The sequence below is a fragment of the Alnus glutinosa genome, chromosome 14 (genome assembly GCF_958979055.1).
Source record: "Alnus glutinosa chromosome 14, dhAlnGlut1.1, whole genome shotgun sequence".
NCBI classification, from domain to species: Eukaryota; Viridiplantae; Streptophyta; class Magnoliopsida; order Fagales; family Betulaceae; genus Alnus; species Alnus glutinosa.
In genome coordinates this window covers 24,449,198-24,472,608 of record NC_084899.1, presented here as the reverse complement: position 1 = coordinate 24,472,608, position 23,411 = coordinate 24,449,198, and the positions used below count along the sequence as shown (strand labels likewise).

Here is a 23,411-nt window from a genome sequence, read left to right as displayed (position 1 = left end):
AATCTTTGTATAACTCATATATAATTTTAATATATATATATATATATCTCTGTTTTTTTTACGTGTGAATTTTACATATTCAATGTTTATTTTTTTTTAAAAAAAAGCTCTTAAAGTTTTGCAATAGTTGTACAAAAATTATAAGCATATCGTACCTCAATGATGCATACACCTTGACTTTGTTCTTAAACTATTTTAGTATTTAGAGGTCACATTGTTTTGTAAAGGAATATAACCAATTAACCATCTCACGACTGAGGCTCATTTGGATGGCAATCATGGGTATAGGGCTTAAATATTGAGAAGATAAATAAGGACAAGGATTAGCTACTGGTTTGTAGGTAATTCTTATAAATCAATATAATAAAGTGACTTGTATCATTTAACAGGTAAGAAACACGTATTTTAATAGCACATGCTTCTCACATGTTAAGGGACACTTGTCAATTTATTAGACTGGTTTGTAGGAATTAGCTACAAACCACTTTGCAGTTAATTTCTGTCCAAAAAATGAACAAAGTTTCCTCAAAGCTGGGTTGGAGGAAGTCCTTCCAACCTAGGATATTAAATTAATATATGCAATTAGAGTATGTAATTCTCATATGCCAGTTGTCAATTTAAAAATGTATATGATAATCACATGCATTAATGATAAATGTCAATTTAAAAGATCGAATTTACTTTGTTCTTAAATATTGTGCTTCCAAACTTGAAATTGGCTCCACCTTTCTCACACGTATTAATGACAAATAGATTGGCCTAACTTTGTTCTTAAATATTGTGTGCTCCCAAACTTGAAATTGCCTCCTCATCATAGGACTAAATGTAGTATACATCAGCATCAAATGTTTGAGGTACCAAATTTTTTACTAAGTGATGAATACTAAGATGGTGTGGAGCTTATTTATTGATATCCATACAATTTATTTTTATTAATTGTTTTGATAATTTTCAATAAATAAATTTTACATCATCTTTGATACCCGTCTCTTGGTAAAAAAAAAAAAATAATATCCCAAGCATTTCTACCTCCCTAAATGCCATAAAAGAGTAAATGTGAATTTGACTCTTCATTAACATGGAAGCTTTCCTAATTTACATCCAATTGTCAAAGAAATTAGAGAAAAGGTAAATTTGATGAAAGCCAAGGGCATTTCAGAGCACAGACTCAAAATCTCAGACGCGCCCATCGGCCCATTGTTTCGCTTCTTTCGAAAAAGCAGCCCACTGCGGCACTTCAACGCAAAGACTTTTACATTTAGACAAGAATACCCCTAGCCCCTCACGTTTCTTTCAAATCCCCCTCTTTTGCCGTGTCGTAAAGAAATCGATTAAGAGAGAGACAGAGACAGAGAAAGACTCAGAGAGAGTTCAGGGCTTCACCTAGATTTCCTCTCTCTGTTTCTCTACGTAGAAAAGGCAATGGCTTTCGCTTCGTTTCTTGGGAGAGTTCTCTTCGCCTCTGTTTTCATACTCTCTGCTTACCAAGAGTAAGTAGTTTCTTTTTAAGCTTTCATATGCTTCCGATATCATTTTTTTTCTTTATATTATTGTGATTTTATTAATTATTCAGCGCATATGTCTTCTTTTAGGCAAATATAATTCTGGGTTTTGAGTAGTTTTTTGTTTTAGATTTGGCAGTTCTTGTTCTTGTTGGATCTGTTATATTGAGTCTTTGACCATTTAAGAGTGAAATGGTATAGATCTGCATTTTCTTTATCAGTGAGTACTTCTGGCAGAAAAGTAAAATGATGGGTTTGAGTAATTGAATGTTATTTTCCAACCTAGTTTAGGTAACTTCATTATCACTGAGTTTAGCTCATTATGGGCTACTAATTATGATATGGCATTGATGAGTTTGCTGTTTAAAACAAATATATTGGCTGCTTTTGTTTCCATAACAACTATTGGTTGGAGCAGAATATACAAGCTATAGAGCTACAGATTGGGCTAAATGTGTCAATTTCTGTGTAGTTTGAAATTTTCATATATTAAAATAATCATGTACTTTATAGTTTTTGAACATCATTTGGTACAACTTGTGGTTAGAAGCCTAGAAATGGAATGAGTTTTTGCAGAATGTGACAACGGTTGATGGTGTCTAAAGGTTGTTTTTTTAGTTGATTTGTGCTTGAATTTAAGTGATGAGGTCACAAAGAGGGAACTAGGGTTCCTAGTATGAAAGGTTGTGAGGCAGCACACGTAAAGAACAGAAGAAAATAAAGATAAATCTCACATTAATTCAGAATCTCACTGAAATAACAATAGGTTGAAGCAGAATCTCACTGGCTTTGGTGGAGTCTCATCTCATAGAAAAGTTTGGGAAACTTTCAAATACTTGCATATCTCATAAAGACTCAATCACATTGTTTGTATAGGCGTTGGCCTATTGTTGATGAACTAAACTACTACTACTGGAATCCACGTTACTGACAAGATAAGATAATAAAGATAAATGTTCTTCTAACTGGACACTGAAAGCTTGTGCCAAGAAGTCTACCACCAACCAACGTAACAGGAATCAACCGAAGAATTTGTATTGGACTCCGTCAATTTCTGCATAAGTTTGGTTCTCCAGTTTCCTTGTGCTAAGGTGCCTTGGATAAGAGGAATTTCTGGAAATAATAATAATGATTAAAAAAAAGCGAAGTCTGGTATTTAACAAACTTTCTGTCAATAGATGGTTCTTAGTGTTTGATATATTATTTTCTGGAATGGATCAAGAGAACTGTTTCTCTGTTCTCCACTAATTTCTTCAAACCCTGCGCTGAAACCATTTAGACTTTTTTTTTGGAGATGCCATATAATATAGATCTTAGCAAGACTTGTTAATATGATTTGCTAGCAAGTTCCTGATTAAACCTTTTATTTTATAACAATGGCTGGTTTTGGGAAAGTTTATCTTAATTTGCTTGATTTCATTTTGTTTTAGATCAAACTTGTAATTCACTCTGTGACATCATTAAGTTCCTTTCTTTGGATGAAAATCATTAGGGGCTTGCTTTTGTTGAAGCAATCCTTGGTTATAAATGCTAACATTTCTAGTTGATATGATTTCTTAGGTTTCTTGATTATAAGATATTGGGATTTATTCCTCTTTATAGGTTCAATGAATATGGAGTAGATGGGGGACCGGCAGCAAAGGCTCTCGGACCAAAGTTTGATGTCTTTACAAAACGTGTTCAGTCTCATGTTGCCATCCAAGTGCCAGATATTGAAGTGAGAATCTGTGTGCGCACTCGTGTGCGCCCATGTGTGTTTGTCATTTAGTAGTTTAAAGTAATTTCGGTTAGAATATTCTAAAATTTAAACAACTTATATGGGGAAAAAAGTGAATTTTAAAACCAAATTTTCTTTCTTTTGATTTGTGTTCTCTCTGTGGAATGGGACTGGGGCATTTGGCACCAGCTGTTTGAAGATGAAAACGCATTTGGTAAGCTGCACCAATTGTCATGCTCCCCCTTTTGGCACCATACTCTTGGTATATGTATATCACTAGGAGTAGAAAACGTTGATACGAAGGTTTTCATAGTGAAAAGTGTTAATAGAAGGTGAGGTTATGGGAAGCAAATGATAAAAATAACGAAATTAATTGTTGAAGTGGGACGTGGGCTTTCCTCTTTCATATGGTTCATTGCACCTATTCATGGGGCAAAGCTTGTAAGAACACAATGATTCAGCACAGATTTAAGTTTTCGATTGGGATGTAGAAAGGCCTTTCTTAAGAGTTTCTTGCATTATGTTAAGGGCCATCCATCCAGCAGATTCTTATGACAATATGTAAAAGGGGATATAAGCTGTGTATTGTAAATACATAATTTTTAATAACAGATTTGACGTTATATATACCTCACTTTGTGTGCTTGACCTGTCTACAACATTGTTTTCTGACTTTTTTTTTTTTCATGGATGTTCTGCCATAGGTGAAACATTTAGTTGCTGCAACTATAGCACTGAAGGGCATTGGGGGAATCATCTTTATATTTGGCAGCTCTCTTGGAGCCTATCTTCTGGTACGAATGTCAACCATGCTACTTAATTTACTTTCGATCTTTTATGACTACCAGGGTTCAGGGGCACTTGAGTCATCTGCCAGTGCCTAAGATGCATCCCGACCCTTTCTTTTTTGACCAATTAATCATTCACAAGTGTTGTTTCCTCTGCACAGCTTTTGCATCAGCTGATTGCTGCTCCGATTGTATATGATTTCTACAACTATGACAGTGAGGAGAAAGAATTTGCTCAACTTTTCATCAAATTTACTCAGGTTACTGTATTGCCAGCTCCATTTTATATTTTCTATACTCCTGAAATACAGCCACTGTTATAATATGTTCCACATGATGTTCTCAAGTCTGAAGTAATATATGCCCACCTTGTTGTTGCAGAATATGGCTCTTTTTGGGGCTTTACTGTTTTTCATAGGGATGAAGAACTCTATTCCGAGGAGACAATCCAAGAAGAAGGTTCCTAAAACTAAAACTGTCTAGAAAGAACGCGTCGGTGGAGAAGACATTACTGATCACTAAGCTGGAGCCTATTTGGTTCCTGGTTTGTTTTTGAAACTCATTATCTCAATCTGCCAGGATTCAGTTTCATTGTGTATGGTTTAGGACCCACATTTTGTTTTGAACTCGTAGTGCACTGTTACCCTTTTAATTCAATGGGCTATATTGTTTCTTATGGATTTTGAATTTTCTTCTTAAATTGAGCTTGGAAACTACTACTTATTTATACTAACCTTTTATGAAAATGGGCTATTTGCACAAAAGTTTCATAGATCTTACGTGAGGTGAAATGAATTGTTATAGCCAGGTTTAGCACAAACGAACAGGTTTTCTCATACAGGCCTTTCATGAGATGAAATGAGACTCACACTGGGCCCTACTCAATTGTTATAGGTTTATGCACAAACAAATAATAGATTTTTTCGTACAGGGCCATTGAAACTGAATTGGGTGTCTTTTAGGAGTGACAATTCATGTTTGTGTTCAGATTGTGTTGAAGGAGGAGTATAAGATTATAAGTCAATTTTAATCTGATCTATTTAATTAAACGGGTTAAATCATTCGATTTTAACCCGCTAAGAGTCCAATTTAGTCTAGAAGAAATATAGAGAAACCAAATTTTCTCAAGAACTTGGGGTTGCCTATTTTTCTTAGGGTTAGGTTGTTTGTGTGCTCTTGAGAAAGTTGTGAAAAAAAGTGAGAAAATGGGGTTAATGGGGGGTGCACGGCCAAAGAGGGCCTTTTTAAGTATAGGGTTTTGTTTTCTTTTCCGAATAGGATTATGGTTTAGAGTCCAATTTAGTCTAGGACTTAATTTTAAGAAAGAAAAAGAAAAAATTGCGAGACTGTGACACAAATACCCCTAGGGGGCGGCTAGGGCTTATTTGGCTGAAAAATAATATTTCCAATATATATATATATATATATATTTTATTGAAATTACCACACCAAATTAATTAAGTTTTGATGCATTTAAAACACTTGAATAAATTTCTCATGCAATTTCATGCACATACGCGGCTAATTTAAAATTATAATGTTTTTTTAAAAATTTATGACACTAACATTATTAATAAATTTACATTTAATCCATTGAGTTAGGTTAATCCATTCTCTAAGGTGGGGATGTTAACAAATAAAGCATAAGTGAGTTGTTATTTTTGTGAATTTTTGTGGAGATGTTACAACTATCATACAATATTGGCGTTAGGGGGTATGCAAACGGAGCAGTTATTAACCGAAAATAATTGATAACCACTAACATCTACTAACCGGAGAAACAGAAAAACTGAAAAACCAGAAATAATCGTAACCGAATAATCCGATATCCGATTACGGTTATCGGCTATAAGGTTTTAGAAAATCGGTTAATAATCAAATAACTGGTAACCGATTTTTTTTTAATATATATATATATTAGAGACCATATTAAAATTATAAGTGGCAGAACCACAAACTATTTCATACTTGTCACCACACCATTTCTTCACAATAAAGAATCAAAACTTTTCTCAAACTAAGCTTGCACATGCTTCAAAATCTGGAAACTCAAATGAGTTTAAGAGACCAGAAGGGTTAAGTACAAATATGGTGGCTTAGAAATGAAAGGGTATCCCCAGAAACCAACAAGCACGTACTGACCACTACTTCATGGTCAGAGAGCAACCCATTTCTTATTTGATAAACTCGTGGAAAAAATCAAAAATAGTAGAAGGAAAAGACTGGAAAATTGAGCCACCAAAAATACAAACCATGGAGCATGTATTTGGTAAGGAAAAATGAAGGAAAGAGCAAAAAGGGATAGTACTGTTGAATTTGATATTTTGTGGAAACATGTCCCACCATATAAAATTTTGAGAATGAGAATCATTTATGACAAAAGGGTATTAAAAAATAATTGCTAGTTTGCCTTTCAATGCATGAATAAAAACCACTTATTCGATTATTAGCCGGATAACTGGCGGTTGGTAATAATTGTAATTGGTAAACCGGTTGGGGTTATAGTTATTTAAATGGGAAATAACCGAGTACACTCCTAGTTGACGTAATACTTTCAATCAACTTTTGGATTAGTCATTGTTAAAAAATAATAATAAAAAAAAAATTAAGAATTAATTGAGATTATTATGTCAATATTATGAAATAAAAATGTAATTTCTAACATTTCTGCTAAACATTATCTTCTCGGATTACTAATAGATCTTGCAAATCAAGTAGTTTGTGCAAGTGGTATATCTATGAATTTTTTTAGTGTTTCCATCTTGTTTTCTTTCTGTTGTCATCTCTCTTGCTTTTTTGTTGCTGAGATTGCCACCGTTTGCTCGTTCTGTTTGCTTTTGTCAACTTGTGGTGCCTCCATCGAATATATTTGCACCCCCAGCTCTTCACCTCTAATGGAAATTGCTTATTTTATACAACTATAGTGTCATCATCTTCCTCTCTTTGTGTTTTTGTTTTTTTTAACAGGAAAATTGGGGTCTACTTACTTGAACCACAACATATGTTCTAGACATTGAAAAGATGTCTGAACAAAAAAGATACAGGGTATCCCTATTGTTTGAGCAAATTTTTTTAAAACAATAAAGCCAGCAATTTGGTTACTTTTTTAGGGTAGAGAATTTTTGACACGACCTACGAACTTGACGTAAACGTTATACAAAAGTAGATTCTAATTTGTATAATTAAATGAGTCAGATTATAGTTAATCTATATAGCATTATACTTATGTTTTAACGCAACGTGAACTAAGCATATGACATTTAGAGGTTGCAATTTTTTACACGACTCCAAACCCGACGTACAAACGTCAATGTTTGGTTTAATATCTTGCAGCAAAGGACAAACCATGTGGAATGTACCTGAGGGAGAGATGAGAGAGAGGAGCAAGTACTATACAAGATGTGTAGAGAAGGAGTTGTGTTAAAAGAGGACAAGACGTGTTGCTTTTGATCTTATTAAGTCCACAAGTTTAACTTGACAAAGAAAGAACAGAGGAAAATGAAAGCTATTTTAGTACTATCTGTTGATATTTTTGCACCCACCTCTCTCTCTCTCTCTCTCTCTCTCATGTGGCCACTCGCACGCCGATCTAATTGATGTCCACAACGGCTATGGCCTATGGGCAGTGGCCAATGGTTAAGGGCCTAATCATTGATAAAAGAACTTAAAAACTGTCAAATAATACTAATTAACTATTAAGATGGCAACAAAGCAGCTAGTTCTGAAAATGGGAAAAGTTATGATAGAGCAAAGGAAGTGAAAGAAGTTTAACGAGAGGAAAGCAAGGCCAAAGTACTTATAATGCTGTTGAAGGCTTTGAGAGTTGTCGACGAGTGGAGATAGTCAATGCAAATCTGTAATTTAATCATGGAGTTCCATCTGCTGTCATGGAAGATTATAGGAGTCACAAGCAGATTCCATAAGCTCCGAGTAAGGTTTTTCTGCAATGGAGATCACTTTCATATTCAAATTAATTAGATTAGAATTTCCGGAAAGCTTTTTTGTCTGAGTTTTTAGAAATTTGGACAGGAAATGAGAGAGGAATGAAGGGCTCAAGTGCATCGGGCAAGTAAATGTTGGAATAAAGGCACCAAAATATATTGAGAAGTAAAGATCAAGAAATAAAACTACCAAAATAGGATACAAGGATTTAAGTGGTTCGGCCTGCTTGACTTACGTCTGTCGGAGAAGACAGATCAAGATCTTTTACTATGAAAACAAGGGAGATGCAAAGAGTGGCTTACACCCAAAGACTCAAGTACACCCAAAACAACACTTGATAGTGATTCTATAAAGAGAATTCTCTCACTCTCTCAAATGGCTCACTTGAGCTTTGTATATTCTTTTTCTCACTATTCTCTAGCTCTTTTAGAATGGAATGATGTACAAATGAGCTCTCATTCTTTTACATTAGCAAGGTCCACCAACCCTTCTTAAATGCCCATGAGTCTCTCAACTACCCATGTATAATTAAGAAGCTCAACTCTCAATCATGAGCCTTTCAACTACCCATGTGTAATTAAGATGTCCAATTCTTCAATTATGAGATAGCAATACTAATTGATAGGTGACAAGTCATACTCAACAGTAAACATCACGCCTTGAGTTGCGTAGAACACCCGGACCCCATATTCTCTGCTCATTCTCTGCCTGAATTTTTTAAAATTCTTTGACGGGATTCGGATTCAGTTAAATATTTTACTTAAATTTGGAAGTCATCTTTGTTATATAATATTGCACATTACTTGTCTGAGATGATTTGCATCAGGTTGACAAGTAAAACGTTCCTCTCATGTCACCAAACTTTGCATAAATTTCATTGCTAAAAAATAAGTCTTTGACACCATTGAGAGGTTTTTCTTATATATATATATAAAATTCGACAATAAGTAAAATGTGACCCTTTGATGTCACCAAATAACATGCCCAAATTGTGTTCACATATGTAGCTGTCAAATTGTCAATGCTTATTGCATGAGCTCAATTTTTTTTATTTATTTTTTTGTTTGTTTAAAATCATACCATTACTCCATGTGTGCAATGCGTTAATTGTTAAATTACTAAGTATTTTAAAATTTTAAGTTGATAGATTCAAATTCTCTCTTAGTAAGTAAAACTCATACACGAAATATTTAATTGAAATGGTTGGATGAATTACAAGATAGATTTTGAATTCCGAACCCATGCTTTGGTTCCATGTTAAATCACTGATAGCTTTTGAAAAACTGTGAATTTACCCATTTAATCAATATTTTAATATCTGGGTCACGATCAGCATGCATGTTTCAATTATTCCATAAAAGACTCACTCTGAATTCACTTTGATACGATATGAAACGATTTGTAATCTAAACCAACTACATAAGACTGATTTTGCAATTATATATCCCATAAAAGAAGTGTATTTCTAGCAATTTGAAAAAAAACATTTATAATATGGTGTCAGAATTTTGCATATTTTATGCCATAAATCCTCCACTTGGTTTTTAATTAAAACTAGGTGCGGTTTTTAAGGTTGGGCGGGCCGAAGCGCGAGACCCATCCGGGTTTTAAGCAATGAAGTTGCGCTAAGTGTACAAAGACTTATCCCATTTTGGCAAAGCGGTGACCGAATAGGCGTGTCTTTTCTGAGGCAAAAACTTTCTTGTTTTGGCTATTGGGGACATAAGGGGCCAAAACATCTTAACTGTGTAACGTACATGATTGTGTTGTAACGCTTTGAAGAATATGATTTTTGGGCAAAAGCCAAAAGTGTTAAAAGTGGGTATCTCATTATCTTGGACTTTTCTCCAACTTATGTTGCTCACTCATTTTTATAATCATAGGCATCTGGACTGGTCTCATCCGGTTCTTCCATTCAACAAGGTGCATCTTGTACCTCTTCTTTTTGCTTGAATGCCCACTTCCAACCCCTCAAACTTGAGGAAGCAGTTCCCTTTCGATAATCCCAGATGGAGTTCGGGTCTAACCCTGGAGAACCGGTTCATGATGTTGGTTTGGGATATGACAGAGGCAGGGAAGTGAAGGAATTCGATGAAACAAAGGCTGGAGTTAAAGGACTAGTAGACTCTGGCGTGGCCAAGGTCCCTAGGTTCCTCATCCATCCACCCGAGAGGCTTCCAATGTCATCTCCAGCCACTGGCCACTTCCAGGTTCCATTGATAGACCTCCAAGGCTTTGAAACTTGCCGGCGGGCGGAGATAGTCGATGAAATACGTAAAGCGTCGGGGACATGGGGTTTCTTTCAAATGGTTAATCATGGAATTCCGGTTAGTGTCATAGACAACATGTTAGAAGCCATAAGACAATTCCATGAACAACCAAAGGAAGTGAAGATGGAGTGGTACTCGCGCGATTATAAGCAACGAGTCAGGTATTACTGCAACGGCGATCTATTTGTGTCGAAAGCAGCAAACTGGAGGGACTCCATTGCATTTGATTTTCAAGATGGTCCCCTAAATCCTGAAGCATTTCCCCTAGTATGCAGGTACCAGAACAACAACTGAGAATGAATTCAAAACACTTGAGACTATATACATGTATATACTGTCTGCAAAATTAACTAATACTTGTGTGCTGTTCTTCAGGGAGGTTGTAAGTGAATATATGAAACATGTCATTGAACTAAGCGAGGCAATCTCAGAACTGCTATCAGAGGCTTTGGGGCTTAGCAGTGACTACCTTGCAGGCATAGATTGCATGAAAACTGAATCACTGGTGTGCCACTATTACCCAGTTTGTCCTGAACCAGACTTGACTCTTGGCACAACAAAGCATTCAGACCCATCCTCTCTAACTCTGCTCCTGCAAGACAATATTGGTGGCCTCCAAGTCCTGCATCAAAATCACTGGGTTGATGTTCCCCCAGTGCAAGGAGCACTAGTAGCCAACATCGGTGACTTCATGCAGGTAAGTGTAGTTTCTCTGTTCACTAAGAAACAAAAGAGCAAATACTCTGCCTAATTATCTTATCCATCTTCATCACAATCTGGCTGTCTTTCAAAATTTTTGTAGCTTATAACCAATGACAAGTTCAGAAGCGTGGAGCATAGGGTACTAGCAGGAAAGGTTGGGCCTAGGGTGTCAGTTGCATGCTTTTTCTATCCAAGTGCTACACATAAGTTTAAACCATACGGGCCAATAAAGGAATTTCTATCTGACCAGAACCCACCCATATACAGGGAAACTCATATTAGTGAGTATCTTGCCTTCTACAGATCAAAGGGACTGGATGGAAACTCAGCCCTTCCTCATTTTAAAGTCTAAACCATGCTTGCAATACAATGAAAGTTTAAGGTACTGCAAAATTTTGAGTTGTTGAATGCTTTGAACTAGATCAATCTGTATGGAGGTCAATAAATCTTTGACTTTACTGTTAATTTCTAATTTTATTTAATTTTTTTACAGCTTATTTCATGACAATGTAGGACTCTAACTGGAAACGTGGGTATGTTTGTTAATGTGTTTTGGGGAGTATTTTTAGTTTTCGTTATTTGTTAATGTTTTTGTTTTGAGAACAAAAAACAAAAGACACAAGCTGAGAATTTTAACAAACAAAGCTGCTAATTTCAACAAATGAAAGTGCCGAAAGAATTGGAAACAGAAACGGACATTAAGATACTCCTTCAGGACTTTTTATTTCAAGAATCAAACTTCCAAATAAATGACAACAAATTTTTCAAGCGGCAAATAGAGGGAAGACAACAAATGCCCATCTTCACGCACTATAAAGTTGAGAGAGAGAAAATGCTCTTCACAGAATTGCTGGTTTTCTTTCCATCTTCCTCAGATTTTCTTTTTTTCTCATCTTTTTTTTTAGAGGGTTGGAAGGGGGGAGTTCAAACAAAAGCCAAAGACCAGAAAAGCCTACTAAAAATCACATACAACTCACACTATCTTACATAGAAGCCTACATGAAAATCTCCAAGCGTCGATCAGCCATCATTGCTGCATTATTGGTTTCTTGGGTTGCAATATTTTAACAAGGGACCATAATATATCCATTCTGTATATGCTTCTGTTGTTCTGGCCCTGCATAATTAGGACTTCCAAAGAGTCAAACATGTGAAATGCATATGGGTAATTAAGAACCAAAAATATCGTATCTAGATTTGAAACCTACCTCAACCACAAAACATATCCATGTTTTCTCGCCATGGGCTTCTGTTACACCTTTTAAGATTGTCAGACCCAAGCTTCTAATGGCTTCTGCTATCTCAAGAAAATGGCTGCAATCCTCACACAACATCTGCACATATCAGCCATAGTGGTATGACTGGAAACAATAGAAAGCAACAAGGACAAAGAAACAATATACAAATAGGATAAACAGAAGAGCATCTTCTTTGGAGAAGCAAAAATTGGACTGTCATGCGTAATGTATTTCGGGGTTCCTTCTTTTAAAAATTAAACCTATCACAAAGTTTTACATGTATGACCTGTACATACCTCTACAAGCATCTGTCCGTTCTTGTTAAGATTCTCTACTATAATTGAACAAACTTTAAGATGACCTCCCACCTCCACTGCCCAGCTCGAACCGTGTTCAAAACTAGAGGATCCTACCATGCCTGTTTCCTTGTCATGCAACTGCGAATTCGGCAGTAACATATAAGATCAGGTAAAAATATATTAAGTCACCAAACGGATATGTTCTTTCTGATAGCAGCTGACAGTTGAAAATCAGAGTCAGATAACACCAATCTGAACAATTTGTTGCTTAGCAGACATTTGGCAAAAGGTATTTATAACATGTTTCTGCCACATACAACAGTGATTATTTAAGCAGCCCACAAGAGTGACATGGAGCAGTCCACCCTAAAGAATTTATAAAGGAAGTTTGTGTAAGCACTGCCACTAGTATATGACGGAGATTGGGTTAAGTTCTTTATAAGTCCACACTTGAAGATACTTGACGCATTGAATGCCAACACCTTTACCTTTGAATTGGCACATTTATGTAGCTTGTCTGCATGCTTTGTTATGCTTTGCAGAAAGAGCATGTGCTTGATCGTACGTTCCAGCAGTGAATCAATACTGCACTGTGCAATGACCATGAAAATTTGAGTACGTATTACTTTATTAAGAACTGCAACTATCACTAAACCAAAACCTAGCAGGAAGAACGCATTGCAAGAAAGTTACCTTTGATCCATTAGGCACCAGTTCCCGCAGCTCCTTAATACGATCTTGGATCAATTGTCTGTCCCTGGGCCTAGGCCTACTACTTTCACCAGGCCTGACTCTCTTTTTGTTGTTCTTAGCTGGTTCAGAAGACCTCTCCAGCTGCTCACTACACGTACTTGTACAATTTGATGAAAAACCTGTTGGGGATATCACACCACATACCCCTGATGAGCTCAAGCCATGCTCTTTGTCCTCCTCTACAAGAGAGGACTGCTGCAATGAATAACCTGCTGAAGTAATAGTATGGGTAGTGTGACTAGAAGGCTCTGGATTAACTTCAATTGTTGACAGAGACTGCACTGGTTTAGATAATAGTTTCTCACTTTTAACATCACTAACACTTTGGCAAACATTGGAAACTACTGCTTCTAGAAGATGATCAGTGTGAGAGTCCGATGTCAACTGGCTACTGTCCATCCCCTCTGGCATATCAATAGCTGTTCTATCTTCAGCCCTCTCTGCTTCCCAATCAAAATAATTACTCTTTCTGAGAAAAGCTAGTCCAAGTGCTTCGTGGAGCTCACAGCCAGCGGGGAAATTCGAAGATGTGTTCAATATATCCATGTGACTTGATTCAGTTTGAAAGTCCAACTTTTCCAAATCTTTCTGGAATTTCATGTCTGAAGATTCAGGTATCTGTGACAAAGCATTTTCATAAAAATCTGTACCATCCAACTTAAATCTTTCACAAATAGCAGAGTCAAGGAGGCCTGAAGATAAGCATGTCAAATCAACTCCAACTTTTCCAGCTGGAAGCATAACATCATATAAGTTAACACTATCTGTAGCAGAACTGCATGACAATGAACTGACATAGCGATCCAAACCCACCCTCGTATCTTTGCAGCCACTAATCTCCACTCCACATTTCCTGGCATTGGACACTCCCATCCCTACTAGTTTCTGGTGCTCCGAATTGATAATATTAGATTTGGACAAATTCAATCGGGCACTTTCGTCGCCTCCTGATGTGGATAAGTCAAGTCCTCCATGCCCATTGACCACTTCAACTGCCTTTTTCTGATAAAAAACAGAACTATCCCTGTCTTTCCCAAAATATGGAGGCATGGACAACCAGACATCTTGCCTTTCTTTGTCTATGGCTTTATCCAAGCAATCAGGAATCACCTCTGAAGCGAAACTCTTTGTCGGTATATCTTGCTGAGAAAAACAGGACACTTCATATTACTATGTGTCACACAGTGACAAATTATGGTGTTGCTTCATTTATGTGTATGAGAGAGTTACCAGATGTAATAAATTCTTCATACTACATTGTATTGGATAAGGAATATGCTCTATAGCGGAATCTTGAAGATCCAAAAAGATATCTCTAACATGATTCACCAGCTTCACATCTTCAATGACCTGGTTTTCTCAAAAAGGAAATAAATAGAATAGTCAAAATCCAGCTTCCAATGACATGTAGGGTTTGATTTTGAAAACTTCAGCATGTATACATTTTGCAGATTCATTATACCCAAGCTAATACATTACTCCAAAAATATTAAAAGAAATCACTACTGAGGATCTGCATCAAATTCATGCAGAATGTATGCTAAAACAACAAGAAACTAGCATAAAAAAGCAGGAAAAAAAGCACTTAAGACACAAGAAATATTGGGGGCACACTGCAAAGCATCCAAGCATGTGTATCATTAAAGAGTAGGGACAAAGAAACAAGGATAAACAGTGACATGTAAATATCAGTTCATATGACACTTTAACTAATCAACTAGGGGCAGAATAGGTTATCAATTCTTTCACCAAAAGTAGAGGGAAGAATGTCATTGGCCCAGTGGTCTAGTTGGTACAAACACTGCCCCTCCTTGGTGATCACTGATCCATTCCGCATAGCTTAATATTGTAGCATTTGGACTAGGAAAAGTACTTTTTCCAAAGCTTGACATTTTTAAGATGTCCTGAGATACTCCATAAAACATAAGTTATGGTGACAACAGGAACTCCTGGTTGTTTTTACCCAATTATTATAACCATCTTCCAGTACTTTTGCCATTACATGACTCAATTTTTTGAGAAAAACACCACCTAATCATAAATAAAACTCATAGATAATGCGGTATATCAAAAGTTCTCCAGTTCATCAATCACTATTCGTGCACAAGCAAGTACCGAGACAGAGAAGTACATTACTGTTTGAATAGCTATAATACCAAACTTAACATCTTTGGTAAAAAAAAAATGTCCATCCTGTAACACCATAGGAAACTGCACAAACATCAACTTGGACTAAGTTTCAGTAATCTTGCAAGATTTTGACAATGCACGAAGAAACTATGAACTTATCGTACTTTATTCAAAGAGCCAAGCTGCACAACTCCATGTGGGACAACAGCAACAACGACAATGGTCTACAGGACAAACAAGAACAGTTCGGGTCAAAGAATATGCAAGTGAAATTAGAAGAAAGCATGAGTAGAGCAAAACAAGATATAGCATTGAAAGTGTTGGAAAAGCAAAAGACTATTTCTCCCACTGTGTATCCATCAATCCACCATCATTGCACATCATGACAAGTTATAAATTAATTTCTTTATATATGTTAACAATATGTTTATACATCAAATTCAGATGATGATGAGTCAGCAACACATATATGATGTAATGAGTTGAATACCTTACTCTTAAATTGATAATCTCCAAGCTAAGGTTAGCAACATCTAAGTAGCCTCATCAGAGTGGCATGTGCCACGGCTGTTAGTCCATGTGCAGAACAAAATGCATGTATTGATCCAATGGGGAAGACATTCAAACACTTAGGTGTAGTTCATGGACAACCAAATAGCAAGCTGCGATTTGCAGTTCTATATACCACCAAGGTTTAAGCATAAAAACTTCAATAAATCAACTGGTAGTTTAACTTATAAACCTCACTACTACTCACTAGCCAATTAAATATTAGTACAGAAAGTGATTGAAGTAATATTCAGAGTCTGGTCCATAGTGTCTAATCTTAGGCCATATTGTAATGTCTTTCAAAATTTGAAGATAATAGACAAAGAATCACTGACGACAAAGTGCATTGCAGAAACAAAAACCTCCACCATCCATAACACTCATCAGTCATCACAAAGTTAAAACATCAAAATGAAAATAGGCATACCCTGATCCCTGCTGAAAATTGAGTTTGCCAACCATTGCAGTACTGAACACAAAAAGAGGGGGCAAAAGATTAATAATATTAATAATGATCATAATCAGAACGAGTGGAAAATCTGAAACAATACAAATTGTCATGCATGCAAACTAAAAGTACAGTTATTTATTTTCATTGAATACCAAGCTGGTCACCTCAAATGATAAGCAGGAATCCCTCACATGCTTATCCGCAAAGATCCACTGATGCTTTCCGGTTACTGCGACTTGTCCAATGATCCTGTAAAACAGTAGGATTAAAATGTACAGAGAAGCAGTGATACACTTAATTTACGCACCCTTTGAGGGGTGGTTGAGGTGTGTGACATCCTCTCTAGTCTTTTTTTTTTTTTTTTGGGGGGGGGGGGGGGGGGGGGAGGACAACCACCCCAAGCCAATTATCAGGGTGGCCAACCACCCTTTAAAGGTTGAGGGGTGGTTGGACCACCCCTTGGACATGAGGCAGTGAGGCAGCCTGCTTGGGGTGCCCAGCCACCCCTCTTAACTTATTTTGGTTTTTCCGTTCTTCCTTTGAATGCCGATGTGGTTTGATCCAGTCCGTTCATTCAAAATGAATGGCTTGGATTGAAGGAATTGTAGGCCCTTAGAATTGCAGGAACCTCAATCCACAAGGGAATCTGAAAAGGAGTAATATGTGGGGAATGTTCAAGAAACATCCATCTATTATCGTCGCATGACATTGATGACAAGATCAATCTTGGATAGCATGTCAAATTGTCAATCAGTAAGAAGAGTCCTACCCTTCTCCCAGAGAATATACATGATACGACATCTTTGCCACGGCTAATCCTAGGGGATCATGCGAAGAGTCATGTTGCTCATGGTTGTCATAGTAAGCATCCTCCAACATCAACACCCTGCAAAAGGCACCATACCCCAGAATGAAAATCACCCTAAAATGTCATGCTTTACATATAAATTCCTACAAAGTGACCATTTCACGAGTCCCAGATGATGCTCAGACCACATATCACTTAACACTATTATTATTCAGATATCGTCACTTTTCTTCCCTTGTTTTTTCACAAAACCAAATTTTAGATCAAATCCAAGCACAATATAATCCAAAAAAAAAATAAAAATTAGATGCATCACACCTTCCACACTAAGATTAAAACAAAACCATGACATGTACCCCTCGACTTAAAGAGAAAAACCATTACAAATCGAACAAAGTACGCACGCACAAGTCCTTTCAACAAAAAACAAAACACAGAAGGCATGGACCTACTAAAAGATCACTAAAACCATCCCAGTTAGATTAAAGTTCCATTCACTTCTTTTCGTACAAAACTCCCACTCTTTCTTTTCCTCCCCACTTTCCTCAGCTTTCTCAGCATCCAAACAAACACCAAACACACACACACCCAAAACATGTCTACGAGTGAAGAGTAGGCACAGACTCACATCCGAGTGCGATGTTTGAGCTTCCAAAACGCAGCGTACTTCCACTCCGTATTGTCACAGAGGGTCCTCAGCACTCCCTGCAATTCAGCACCACCACCCATCTCTTTCTCTCTGTCTCTCTCTGTCTCTCACTCTATCTATCTCTCACCGTTCTCTTCTAACACACACCCAAAGAAACACTATCCCCTCCCAAAACCACAACAAAAACCAAAGCTTAAGCCCCTTTAACTCCCTCTATACGACCCTCTTCCAGCCTGCTTCCTACGCAACCCCGCTCGCCGCTTTATCGGCGGTCCCACCGTCGGCAGAAGCAGCCGATCCCTACCCATCCCCCAAACCGATCACCACAACCCTAATCCCCAAGAGCTCTTCAAAATCGTTTCAAAAACTCACAGACACTAAAAATGAATGATCGGCCGCTCTGTTTTCGTCATTCGAACGGTTGTCCATTGGCAATTGGAATCGAGAATTCGACATAGCAGAACGATTCGTTTCGATTGTTGAGCGCCAGATAGAACTATAAGTTTTTTTAGCTGATATCGGACGACATGGATTGGTTGGTCGGCAACGAAACGACAGCCTTTTGAATTGGATTTTGAAGCTTTGAGCTTTGAGCTTTTAAGCTTTTGAAGCAGTAATGGGAATTGGAGTGAGATTTCAAAGGCTTGAGCTACCTTTGGCTGCCATTTCCGGTGACAAAAAAGAAAAAAGCTTTGAGATTTTCACACTGGTTTTCTAGAGAGAGAGAAGAGAAGGGAAGGTAAAAGAGAAAGCTTTAATGGCTTTTCTTTTGAGAATGTTTTTTGTCGTTTTTTTTTTTTTTTTTTTGGTATGAGAGCTATGTGCGCCTCCGGTTCATTTTAGCCATGTACACAGTGATTTTATAGGGTGCGCCACTCAAATCCCTAATTGGGTTTTAGGGTGGAAATGTGAAGGGAAAGGCATAGAGAGGAAAATGGTAGGAGGAAAGACTTATATTTGAGGGCATGAAAAATCCAAATTGGGGTATTGAGTACACTTTCTAGGTAGTGTCATTTGATGGCCAACAACATGATGCCCAAGTGAGGAAAATGCTCCTTATCTTCCCCTACATTTTTCAATCCCTTTTTTGAGACCTTAATGAAAAATTACCTCTGTCTGTCTCTCTCTCTCAAAGTCCTTTTCAACAATCATTTTATTGCCCAAAAGTTGTGACACCCTATTACACTCTCATTTCTCTTTGTCACCATTCATACTCTCACCTCCTCCTCTCTTATTCATCATGTTTTTTCATGTGTTAAAAATGAATTAGAATTAGAATTAGAATTAGAATTAAAATTAAATTGAAATTAATTTGAGGGCAAAGTTTATCTCCAAATTGGGTGGACCGACACAGTTTATTAGACTGACATGTGTCTTTAGGGCATGCGATTCTCATATGCATTTTTAAAAATATGTGTGAAATTTAACACGTATTTTTAGTAATGCATATGAGAATTGTTGTACTCAAGAGTGAACCCCTTGAAAACAAGACTCTCCAGCCCATTTAGCTAGCCTAAGCCGACCCATTTTCGATAAGCCCTATAGATCAGCCAAACCCAACCAAGCCAAGAGGGATGGGCGCACGAATGATAAAGAGAGGTTGTATTTACATTATCCTAGCCACTCTCACATGGATTGCTAACACCCATTTATTCTTGGGAGCTAGGGAATGTATGCATAATGGAGTGGGGGCTATATAATCAAATTAGTTATCTCATGGATCCCTTCCCTAACCTACAAAGCATAGAAAAATAAAAACACTCCATAAAGAGAGATTAGGAAATCAAACAGTAGGTACGCATCAATTTTACCAAATGCTATTCTTTTTTAATTTTCATTTAGCTCATTTCATTCTCCAACAAGTACTGACTTAAGTATTAAAGTGACCTCGTTGTACCCTAGCGAAAAACTTTGTGCTTGACCTTCCTTCTTGATCTCTACATATTCTCCCGATTCAAGATTTGACGTGCAATCAATTAATTCTTCAAAAATCACATAATATAAAGACAAATATCAATTTATTTTGAAGATGACTAACCCAATTTAAAGAAAAAGCTTTGCCTTTAATATTATTGGCCTAGTTGGCCAATCGTGCACCTGTTTATGTAAATTGGATAAATTTTTGTCTAGGTTCTTTCATTTTTCTTTTTCTTTTAATTATTTATTTTTTATTTTTGGCAAAAGGTCTACATTATCTTGTATTTGTTTGTAAAGCTGTCATGACATATTCATGAAGTAATGTTTCATGCACCGCACCCACTCAGCATAGTTTTTCGAATCCCATGATTTCTGTTTTAACAGTGGGATCTTGAGTGATTATTGTCATTGATTTCTAATCATTTTTTCAATTTTTTTTTTTACTGTTCTTTATTCAATTTGATAGAATTAACTGGGGAGTTGGGGTGAATTTACTAGTCATGAAGGACAAAAATACAAAATAAGATTGAAACCGAAATGATCACATTATCAATCATAAAAAATAAAATAAAATAAAAAATATAAGAAAAAAAAAATCACCTGCCCAATGTTGCTTTTGTTTTAAAGATTCAATTTGTCGGAAGTAATTTAAGAGAGAGTACCTTGTTCACTGGTAATATATAGGCATAATCATGATTTATTCTTTCTTGTTATCTTTATTTTATTGTTAGTTTTCTTAATTATCTTGTTTGAGCATGGAATAAAAAACTACACTAGGTCTCCTTTATTATTGATCATGATAATTGTCTATGAACAACTTGGGTTCAAAAATTGACTGCAAGAGAGAGGCCTGCTCTCCATTGGGTCTACTGGCTATCATCTTACAGATTTTCTAGGTCAAAACTTTTATTCTCATGTTGATCCTACAATTATTCAATGCAATTTTTGACTTTTGTCTTTTGTTGTCTTTTATTATTGCTCGAATTTCAAGAAATACAGGAAGAAAATTAAAAAAGGGACCCGAGATATGGAAGTGTTCACACAGATGGGTAGGGTATGCGTCCCGGGCTGTTCGGAAACTGTTTGGACACCTCGAGACCAAGGGATCCTTGTCCACTTTAGACGATCATTAATTTTTTTTAAAATTTTGCCTATAGAGCCTTGTTGATTGTCCTTGAATAAAGTCAACTAGCTTAGGCATAAGGCAAGATAGTGAAGCAAATGATAAGTCATTTTCCCATGTATAAAGAATGGTGAGAGAAATGAGTAGACTCATGAATGCAAAGAGACAAAAGGGCAATGATATCTCTCTTTCTTTTTCACCAATCTCTAATAAAAATGACATATTCATTTTCTTATTGAGCAAATCCATTTCTTATTCCCAGCTGAGGTAAGTATTATGCAATGCTGCAAAAAGTTCAAAAAAATAAATAAATAAAAAGGGAAGAAAGAGGGAGGGTGTGACAAATTTTATAGGCCTTTTCGATTTGCAATTAGATTCCAAGGCAACCTCTTATCATACCTGTCATCTTCTACTTTTTTGTTGCTTTCTCTTTCTCTTTCTCTAAATAGAGTTGGGAACCGAAATCATCCTAAGTAGATTTTGTAGCTTGGCTTTTTACTAACATGGGATCTAGAGGGGTGACTCCTTAGTCTCCATGGTCATGAGTAATCCTTTGATCTCTCTCTCCAAGTCAATATCGATGGGCGTGAAAATGGAAGACCCATTTGAAATCCAATGTTACACATGATATACAAGTGACACTAGTGGCCATTACTTGAATAAATAATCCAACTTTGCAAATTGGAATGACACTTGTCCGGTCCGTTTAACCCCGCGATTTCGCAGGTCAAATGCATGCATTTAAACAAAGTCTCAAAAAGTGTTTTCCTATGGAAGCACATTGGTTTTTGAATATTTGAATTTTCTTTTATTATACTTTCAAATTGCAAGTAATGTAGTGCGTTTTTATTAACTACATTTTGAAATTATTATTTTTTTTTAAAGAGAAATGTTAAAAACCACACTCTCGTTTCACTGGACTAATGTAGCAGAGCCCATAAGCTCTTGAATTCTTTTTGTCAACAACGGCTGATTGGCACTGTCACGTTAGTCGAGTAGAATATGAATGTGATTTTTAGCATTACCTTTTTTTTTCAAACTGCTCGTTTTGAAACTGCTAAAATCAAACGGACTTTTGCAGAAAAGTAATATTATTTTAATGATGTAACAATAAAAAAAAACAGCATTTAAATCGACACTTATCTAATTATATAATAATCTAATAAATACCACTAGGGTTAGCAAAATGTGGGCAAAAATAAAAGCGGCGTGACTCGTGAGCAATTCTCCTGTTTTTGGGTCCCGAGAGGGTTGTCAACTCAGTGACAAATCTAGTGACAGGGAATCCAATGGTGATTATCCAGAATTTAAAAATATTTAGTGATAGGATAAGCTTGCTTATTACAATAATATTTGTAATATGCAGGATTCATTATTACATTGATTGAATTGAAACTTCACAAGCAAAGTCACGTAGTAATCAACAGACTAAGAAAACTATAAATTTCTGTCTCTCACAAAATGCATTTCTAAATGTAAGTGGAACCCTAGTTTGACTGAATTTCATGAGCTTATTGAAAACATCCATGTAGCCACAGAGCCATTCACAAAATGATTTTCTAAACTTAAGTGGAACTCTATTATTGTTTCTTTTACATTAGAATTTTTTTTTTTTAAAAAAAATAATTTAAAGTGCTCAGTGATTTTGTTGGCCAAAAGCGTATTTTTAAACAAAATCATAATAATTGTTCTATTTGGGTGCTCGTGTGAAAAAAATGGCCGTATGAATAGGTAAAACAAAATCACATTTTCAAATTGCAAGCAAATAGATGCGTTTTTAAAAATACACGATTTTAAAGGTTGAACCAAAATTTTAAATGTCGAACCACGATTTTTTTTTTGAAAATCGTGTTTTCATTAACAACGATTTGAATTTGCTATTTTTTTTTTTTTTTTTTTCAAACTACACGTTTTGAACTATTAAACCAAACAAACACTGAATGACACTTGGTTTTGCAGTTTCAAAACGCGTAGTTTAAAAAAAACAGCAATTTCAAAACTTAATTAAATGTTTAGTAAAATTGTGCGTTTATTTATTTATTTTTTTTTTAAAAAAATACCCATTGTCGGTATTTTTTCAAGTTTTCGAACTGCAATTTATTTTAAACGCATTCTCAAACAAGACATTTTTTTTTCGCGATTTTGTTTAAAAACACATGTTTAATTAACTTGTAAAATTGCAAAGCCAAACGTGCTCTAAATTCCCTCTCCCCTTTTTTGCCTATTGAAATTTACAAATTAGATTATTTAGGTTTGAATTATACTGTAAACAATATGAAGTGTTGTTAGTCAATTCATTGAGCATTAATAAATTTTAAAATATTATTAATTAGCAGGGTTAATAGCTGTCCAAAGGCCGAGATGTGATCCCTAAAAAAGTGTTAATCAATCGAGTAATCCTAAATGATACAGTTCATAGGAAAAGTGAAGCATGATGGGTTTAAGAAAGCGATCGATCCCTGCCCAGTGCCCACCATGGAAGGCACAAAATGCTTCCCAGCCACATGCAATTTTTGTCACATTGGGTGCTTAATCTAATCTCACCACTTGGAACTTGGAAGCTAAGGTGGGCT

General features: G+C 36.1%; 3 protein-coding genes across 4 annotated transcripts; 2 read left to right on the top strand and 1 right to left on the bottom strand.

Annotated features, from left to right (window-relative positions):
• The first annotated feature begins 1,299 nt into the window (after positions 1 to 1,299).
• Positions 1,300 to 4,683, top strand: LOC133857400 (uncharacterized). The gene is made up of 5 exons (XM_062292661.1): positions 1,300 to 1,490; positions 3,105 to 3,219; positions 3,924 to 4,013; positions 4,169 to 4,267; positions 4,389 to 4,683. Exons 1-5 carry the CDS (start codon positions 1,423 to 1,425, stop codon positions 4,488 to 4,490), a joined length of 474 nt encoding a protein of 157 aa, XP_062148645.1. The 5' UTR covers positions 1,300 to 1,422; the 3' UTR covers positions 4,491 to 4,683.
• Positions 4,684 to 9,605: 4,922 nt separating this feature from the next.
• LOC133856523 (1-aminocyclopropane-1-carboxylate oxidase homolog 1-like) lies at positions 9,606 to 11,467 on the top strand. The gene is made up of 3 exons (XM_062291574.1): positions 9,606 to 10,494; positions 10,595 to 10,916; positions 11,022 to 11,467. The coding sequence occupies exons 1-3, from the start codon at positions 9,959 to 9,961 to the stop codon at positions 11,271 to 11,273; spliced, it is 1,110 nt and encodes a 369-aa protein (XP_062147558.1). The 5' UTR covers positions 9,606 to 9,958; the 3' UTR covers positions 11,274 to 11,467.
• Positions 11,468 to 11,615: 148 nt separating this feature from the next.
• LOC133856522 (transcription factor bHLH155) lies at positions 11,616 to 18,717 on the bottom strand. 2 transcript variants are annotated; one of them, XR_009898215.1, is made up of 11 exons: positions 17,778 to 18,717; positions 17,111 to 17,227; positions 16,506 to 16,590; positions 16,318 to 16,359; positions 15,506 to 15,565; positions 14,442 to 14,561; positions 13,152 to 14,354; positions 12,947 to 13,048; positions 12,456 to 12,596; positions 12,130 to 12,235; positions 11,616 to 12,038 (listed from the first exon to the last, which is right to left on the bottom strand). XR_009898215.1 is itself a non-coding variant. In XM_062291573.1 (11 exons), the coding sequence occupies exons 1-11, from the start codon at positions 17,876 to 17,878 to the stop codon at positions 11,949 to 11,951; spliced, it is 2,187 nt and encodes a 728-aa protein (XP_062147557.1). In that variant the 5' UTR covers positions 17,879 to 18,715; the 3' UTR covers positions 11,616 to 11,948. The 2 variants fall into 2 exon arrangements, 1 of the variants encoding a protein (XP_062147557.1); XM_062291573.1 differs by having other exon boundaries at positions 12,130 to 12,255; positions 17,778 to 18,715.
• Positions 18,718 to 23,411: the final 4,694 nt, after the last annotated feature.

Excerpts from the sequence above, each read along its gene's own strand:
- LOC133857400 (XM_062292661.1), top strand. The coding sequence starts at position 1,423 with ATGGCTTTCGCTTCGTTTCTTGGGAGAGTTCTCTTCGCCTCTGTTTTC. Across the intron at positions 3,220-3,923 it reads TCCAAGTGCCAGATATTGAA|GTGAAACATTTAGTTGCTGC; the intron begins GTGAGAATCTGT and ends GTTCTGCCATAG. Across the intron at positions 4,014-4,168 it reads CTCTTGGAGCCTATCTTCTG|CTTTTGCATCAGCTGATTGC; the intron begins GTACGAATGTCA and ends TCCTCTGCACAG.
- LOC133856523 (XM_062291574.1), top strand. The coding sequence starts at position 9,959 with ATGGAGTTCGGGTCTAACCCTGGAGAACCGGTTCATGATGTTGGTTTG. Across the intron at positions 10,495-10,594 it reads GCATTTCCCCTAGTATGCAG|GGAGGTTGTAAGTGAATATA; the intron begins GTACCAGAACAA and ends GCTGTTCTTCAG. Across the intron at positions 10,917-11,021 it reads ACATCGGTGACTTCATGCAG|CTTATAACCAATGACAAGTT; the intron begins GTAAGTGTAGTT and ends AAATTTTTGTAG.
- LOC133856522 (XM_062291573.1), bottom strand. The coding sequence starts at position 17,878 with ATGGGTGGTGGTGCTGAATTGCAGGGAGTGCTGAGGACCCTCTGTGAC. Across the intron at positions 16,360-16,505 it reads ATTCCTGCTTATCATTTGAG|TACTGCAATGGTTGGCAAAC; the intron begins GTGACCAGCTTG and ends TTTTGTGTTCAG. Across the intron at positions 15,566-16,317 it reads AATTTTCAGCAGGGATCAGG|ACCATTGTCGTTGTTGCTGT; the intron begins GTATGCCTATTT and ends TTTGTCCTGTAG.